General features: G+C 44.1%; 1 protein-coding gene across 2 annotated transcripts; it reads right to left on the bottom strand.

The window, feature by feature from the left end:
• Window positions 1-483: 483 nt before the first annotated feature.
• On the bottom strand, window positions 484-4,249 carry LOC136539817 (uncharacterized). 2 transcript variants are annotated; one of them, XM_066531808.1, is made up of 7 exons: window positions 4,024-4,249; window positions 2,844-3,001; window positions 2,508-2,755; window positions 2,147-2,405; window positions 1,554-1,733; window positions 1,178-1,333; window positions 484-1,041 (listed from the first exon to the last, which is right to left on the bottom strand). In XM_066531808.1, the coding sequence occupies exons 2-7, from the start codon at window positions 2,913-2,915 to the stop codon at window positions 865-867; spliced, it is 1,092 nt and encodes a 363-aa protein (XP_066387905.1). In that variant the 5' UTR covers window positions 2,916-3,001; window positions 4,024-4,249; the 3' UTR covers window positions 484-864. The 2 variants fall into 2 exon arrangements, with proteins under 2 accessions (XP_066387905.1, XP_066387906.1); XM_066531809.1 differs by having other exon boundaries at window positions 2,852-4,249.
• Window positions 4,250-7,032: the final 2,783 nt, after the last annotated feature.

Below are 7,032 nucleotides of genomic sequence, written 5' to 3'. Positions count from 1 at the left end.
ATTATCGATGCCCTTGTCAACAACATTCCAGAGCCGTCGGGCTCTGAGCTTGACCTTCATGGTCACCGACCACTCTCCATAGTTGGTGCGAGTCAGCATCGGCCAACTAGTGCCGCTGACCTCCCGCACCGTGCGAACAACGACATCCGATCGTGGCTGGGCAACCACAGCAGTGCCACTGCTGTCGCCCATCTCCGAACTGCCCGTCATCGCCAGCGGTTAGTCTGGCGATGGCGCTTGTATTGCTCTGATACTACTTGTTGGCCCACAGGATCACCGGCTCAGGTGAGTGAACCACTCACCAGTCTTGTCGAGCACCCACTAGTGTTGCCGAGCACCCACTAGCCGTGCCGATCACGAACAAGCGTTGTCCGTCCCCACACACTATGGCTAGAGCTAGAAGAAGAAGGGAGAACAGAACATACACACAGTACAAGATACCAGCGTTGGCCGAAGCCGTGTATGGAAGATGACAAATCTGAACTCTCTTTACTGAGTTGCCGTGGTAGTCTATTTATACAACTCTATCAATTTAGTCCCAGTACAGTTGTCCTGCTGCAACAGTGACTAGATAACATACAGGGCTGACTCTGCGCCGGCCTTTGCATGTGCCTACAGTGCTGCAGGTGAGCCGTGCGGTGCGTGCACCTGCAACGGCTACAGTATCACAGCAGGGGACCTTTCGGCGCCGCCTTCCCTTGCTGTGTTCACACAAGATAGCGGTAGATTATCCAACAAAATATACTTTCATTGTATTTCCTACTCCTGCTTAATGAATACCGTGCTCATGCACGTTCGAGAAAAAAAAATCTCTCATCCCTCTGAAAAATTGGGACTACGACCTTTCTCATTTGGCCCTGATCATCACTTGACATAGTCTGCATCATCAAGGAATCGACCATACTGTGTCCCATTCAGCACCTGGCTCACCTGCTCCCAGTTGTCGACGAGGTCCGGGAGGGGCCTGGTGTGGATCTTCACGTGCTTGCTGGACAGCTTCCTCACTGGAACCCCCAGGAATTCCTGCACCCGGGACAATGCCTGCAGAAGGCATCATCAGAAAAGAGCATATCCCTGTTATTATTGCTATCATTGGGTAACCTTGTTTGGAACTCTAAAGCCATCAGAGGCTGCTGGGAACATTTGTTTGTTTGTTTGTTTGTGTTGTGATGCCTACATTTCTGTCGCGGATCACGTCCTCGTAGTAGAGGACCATGTGGCGGGTGTTGCTGAAGCGACCCAGGCAGGTTCTCATGGCGCGTTGGGCATTTCTGATGCTTGGAATCAGAGTCGATACGTCCAGCTCTGGCTTGAACCTTGCCAGGATCTCAGCCTGCCCAGATAAAAGGCACCGACATGATTTGCCAAGAGGATATATACCATTGCCTGTTTGACTTTTATCCATTCAAAACTGAGTAACTGTCAGACAGCTTTGGTTTAGTCATGTCTCTAATTATGCAGTAGTTAGGCCTCTCCATAACTGAATAACTGATTCATAATCTAAATAATTGATTCAGAAAATGTACTGACTGATTGCACACGGAGAGATATACCTCCTCTTTTGAGTGAACATGTGATTTGTGGATGCCATTCAGCTGCTTTGTTTTCCTGTCGTAGTTGTTCGCCGACACAGAGATAAGCCTCCGTAATGTGTTTCTCCTGAAGAGGAATATAACCATTGCACCCCTCCTGTTTAAATAGTTAACGATGTCTCGATGGTTTTCCATCAGTCCCTGCAGAACAGGAAGCAAGCCATTTTAGGCCCTGTTTGGAACGTGGGAACTTTTTCCATGTCCCTGCGTTTTTCTTGTAAAACTAAAGTGATTCCTGTGAAATTCCTATTCTTGAGTTCCAAAGTACTTTGCTTGATAAACTCACAGCTAGCTTTCAAAAGTCAATAGCATGACTACTAGCTTCTTTTTTGGTTGATAACATGATTACTAGCCCTTTTAAGTTACCAAAAAAATCACTCTTTTTTTTAGGTTTGGAGCACAAGAACATAAATATATTGTCAAAGGCTACATGATACGGCCTAGCTATACCACTTGTGGAGCAAGAGCAACCAAACAATATGTACATGAAAAGCGGCTCACTGATAGTAAACATTTACACAGACCCTAGTAAAGGAATGATGCAGCTTAATTACCTGGTTTAGCATCCACTTCAACCCAAATGCTGTTGTGCACTCATTCTTCGCCGCACTAGTGATCCAGTCCATATCATACAATCTGTCAAGAGTTTCAAAAATAGACGAAATGTTTTCCCTTCTATCCCTCACAGAGAAGATCTCGCCATTCGAGCTGACATTGGGGTGGCTGTTGAGCAAAGTCTCGAACCACCCGCTTCCTGATCTTTGCATAGATATGATAACAAAGAAGCGGACCGGGTTACATGCACATTCACCCCTGTGAACCGGGAAATGAGTGCAGAGAAGCATGAATCAGACAACACATGTCATCATATATATAGAACAAGAACACAAGAAGGTTCTGACGAACTGAAGTTACCTGTCGTAAGTGACAGGCCTCGGAAAGTGCACATATCGCATCTGCTCATGTGGAACTGCAGGTCTTCTGCAACGGATTTCTGTCTGTTCAGCTCCGTCTGCGCTGGTCGTTTTTTGTTCATATTCCAAAGTTATCTGATGGAAGGAGAAGTAGCAGACATAGAAGCTGAACATAGCAATGAAGAAGACAAGAACAGATCGTAGAGGCAACACAGCTGGGCCCTTTGGACTTTTTAATGGATAAATACTCTGTAAACAAATATGAAGAAAAAGGTAATAACGAGTACGTATTTTTTATGATAAATAAGTGAGATGAAGAAACAAAATTTTCTAGTACATCGTTACCATTCTCTCTTGTGGTAGCATTTGCTACATCAACTGAGTGCTCATTGTCCTTGCTGCGTTGCATATGAGTGAGGAACTGATTTTTTTTTTTCGCGAGCGGGATTGCACAACTCACCTCAGCTTTTGTGAACTAGTTGTACTGCATTGCATCTACAGAATTTCAAAGTTAAGATTTAACCCCTGTGCAAGAAGGACGCTTTATTGGACCTGGAAAGTGTGGGCCAGGAAGAAAATTGATCCTTTTTTTTGACCCCGATAGAATGGAACCAATATTTAGCAGCTCAACTCGAGAAAGATTCGTAACAGTTTCTAGACTACGCGATGCAGAGTAGAGCAATCGTGGTGCAGCAGTAGATGTAGCAATGACCGTACAGGATTAATGGCAAAGAGGCTTGTGAATGAAGAGCGGGCCCCTTGTTGTGCGGCAACAGAAGTCGTTGCATCAGGATCAGGTACTAGAAAGTGCGGAAACCACGCAGCGAAACTGTCAACGAAGAAAACGCAGCAGTAGAAAACGCAGCGAAACTGTCAACGAAGAAAACTGCATTGCTGGCATGAACCAACCAACGGTTGCTTCTTGCAAAGTTTTTTCCATGCATCTACGCAAGCAAATAGTTAAGGCTGGGACAATGATAGCAACATGAATGAATGAGTAATAAAAGTAGTTTTGCTCTCTCTCTCTCTCTCTTTCACACACAACAAATAAAGAAATTAATTAAAAAATGAAAAGGGAATAGCTACCATACCAACCAGTATCACAAGTCAGATTCAAGGATTGCTCAGTGAAGTCGAAAATTTGGGTTGGGGAAAAGTTTGAATGAAATCTGTCGAAAGGCAGGCCCTAGAAGTATACCTGCATCGCAGGATGCAGCTGGATCAAAGAAGCAGGCTGAGGATTAATGAAGTCGGGCACTCGATCGGTCCATTTCCGTGCAGCTTATTAGGAGATCGAGATTCAAGTGTGGAAAAAGAAAAGAAAAAAAAAACCATGCAAAAGCAAGAACCATGAAGATTGTAGTCCCAAAGAGAAAGAACACAGGAAAGGTGGAGAGGCAATCCGCAGACCGCAGGAAGGAGATGATGGAGGCACAGCACACACGAACATTCTGAATGAATCTTGTACCACAGCGCCGGCGGCCAAGGCCATGAGCACAGCAAGCAACACCACGTACCTGGTTCGGCCGCGGCAATCGAACAGGTCGATCGGATAACGGAGGAGAAGCAACCTCTCGACGTCTGCGTCTGCGTCTGCGTGGGTGGTCGGCGCGCGGAACGGAGGTGGTACAAAGAGTAAGGAAGAGGAAGAGGAAGAGGAAGAGAAATTAATAAGAGAGTAGTAGCAGGTACGGCGTGTGACGTCGTCGCGGGAACGGGAAGAAGAGAGGAACAGAGAAGAAAGCGCGCGCGGACGCGGAAATGAAAGCGAGAGGCCGAGCGAAAGGAGCTCACATGGTTTAGTGGAGCAGCAGCAGAAATTGCATGGGAACGAATATAGATTGGAGGCCGAACGAGCGATGCTTGCTGATGCAAGTCTGCGACGACTGTGACAACGACGTACGATCACGATTCACGATGGGTCGGGTGGTTTGGTAACGGATTTCAGCTCGATCCATCGAGTATATACACTGGCTTGGTTATTTATTTATTACATACATATACATACGTACATGATACGTTTGGGACTTGTGTTCGTGTTAGCTCGCATGATCAGTAATACTATGTTTCTTTTCCATATAGAAATAGAAATAGAAATAGAAAATTTAAATATGCATGCATTGATGCATATAGATACCTGCTCTGCTCCATCTCCATGGCGTGAGGCACCGAACTGCACCGTCCACCATATTATTCCATCTATGGGTGCTGCACAGGCTGCGGGCACATCCACAAAAATATCAAAAAACCATGATTATGATCAAATTTTCACCATATTCGTATCCATACGATAAAATCATATACCCCCACAAGACAAGCACACCCTCCTTGCATTCGCTCTAGCTCCGCCAGACAAAGTATGAATCGGAGGCTCCGATTCCACAAGATTAGCTTGCTTTTCATGTTAAGCTGGGTCACGAGCAACTTATGGCCGTTTTTTTTCTTTAATTTGGGGGTGTGTGTGTGTATAGAGCACACTCCGGTCAAAGAAACGCCCTTCCTCCCTGGCTGTGGCTGTTTTTCCTTTTCGCTTTACCTGGCTGGACGTACGTTACACAACCTGACAACCAAATGAAGCCACATCACACATTAAAAACACCACAATCGATATCTTGTCTCGTGGACTTTATTATGTACAGTGTACTTCGTTGTTCTAGAATTGCATAGGATCGACCATGCGGGTCCCATGCGCTCAGCAGGCAACAGCACGTTTGACGTACGGGGACATCTTTATTCCAGATGGGCACACTTGTACCGTGGTACGGTACGGTGGTAGTACTACTTAGTATACTCTAACAGCTAAAGACTCGGCCAGGTTTGGTTGCTCACCCATACATGCATATTAAATATAGACAAAAATAATTAATTATATAGATTGTGATTACTTTACAAGATGAATTTTTTAAGCTTAATTAGTCCACGATTTGACAATGTAGTGCTACAGTAGACATGTGCTAATGACGGATTAATTAGTCTTAATAAATTCATCTCGCAGATTTCTGAAGACTTCTATAATTTGTTTTATTATTAATATCCGAACACTCCCACGTGACACCTCCATATACCCCTAAACTTTAGCTTTTAGATTTAAATACCACCGTAGTTAAGCTTTCAGACGTATGTATACATCCTTGTAAGTCCTTGCTTTCGTTTGCCTCGTCGGCTTGTCCTAATAATCTCTACCATTTCCTTATTAAAACCGGCACTACAGATCTACTGCTAGGACGGAACGGAGATGGCGAAACGGCAGTGCCAAGTCACAGATGCCGCGCGTGTCTTATTTTGACAAAACTTCACGATATCAGCGTTACCTGGAGCTTAATTTCAGTCTACCTTTTGACTATGAAGCTCGATTACATATACCGCTCTATTTTTCATCTCCATCCATCTGCACGGCATCTGCATCTATGACCCGTATGGGTTAAACTGAAAACGCCAATATATAATATAAACAAACAAAATGAGATAAAATAATGTTAGCGTGATGAGGTGACTTTACGTAACCCCTCTTAATGAAAAACATACAAGTCAACGTGTCTGTGGAAAAAAAATACTTGACTTTATGTAGTCTCCTGAGCAGGCACTACTACATGAATTTTAACTGAGGCAGGCATTTTAGCTTAACCGAGGCGGACAAGTCAATCACCTTGGCACAAAGGTCACGGTTAATCGTGACTTTAAACGAGGCGGTCGGTCAACCACCTCGGTTAATAGATTAACAGTGGTGGGCATCATAAGCTAACCGCCTAGCGAGGCGGTTGTTGTAACGTGTCCACCTCGCTTAAGATTTTAACCGAGGCGGTTGAATAAAAACGCCCGCCTCGGTTAAGATTTTAACCGAGACGGTTTTTATTAATTGACCGCCTCGGTTAATGATTTTCATATTTTAAAAAATGCTTTTTAAATTAGAATTTAAAATTTCACTAATGAAAACATAGATAAAGCAGAAAATAGATGACAAACATATATTACATTCATTCCCGTTCGACGAACCAACATTAAGTTGTTACATTAGTGATGTCTTTATCATTGTTTCACAAACACAAATCATCCGTACATCAGCAACTAAGGTCATTCATACATATCATTTTTACTGGACAGAATGTAATCCGAGATTCGTAACTTGGTGCTCTAGATTCTGATCCTATCGAACTTCGGATCCCGCGCTAACTCGCTTTCCCGGTTGAAGAACATATTCCCATCATGCGCGCTCTCTGTGACAAACTTATATATGTCTGCTATTGTTTGTCTGAAGTCTTGGTCGACCTTCTTCCTTCGCCACCATCCTTGTGCTTCCTTGAGCCACCGTCAGCTGCTGCTGCACGTCCTCAGATACTCGCAAACATAGAATCCACGTAGAACTGAGCCATAGGGTTGTTTAGTGCACTGCACGATGTATAATACATAATTATTAGAGCATATATAATAAACAATCCGTAGGAGTAGTAGAACTAGTAGTAATGAGTAGAGTAGAATAGAGTAGTAGTATTAGTAGAAGGAGGAGTAGTAGTAGGAGTACTAGAGTA

The sequence above is a fragment of the Miscanthus floridulus genome, chromosome 2 (assembly GCF_019320115.1).
Source record: "Miscanthus floridulus cultivar M001 chromosome 2, ASM1932011v1, whole genome shotgun sequence".
Taxonomy (NCBI): domain Eukaryota; kingdom Viridiplantae; phylum Streptophyta; class Magnoliopsida; order Poales; family Poaceae; genus Miscanthus; species Miscanthus floridulus.
Note: the sequence above shows the minus strand (reverse complement) of the source record. Positions and strands in the feature narration are given on the sequence as shown.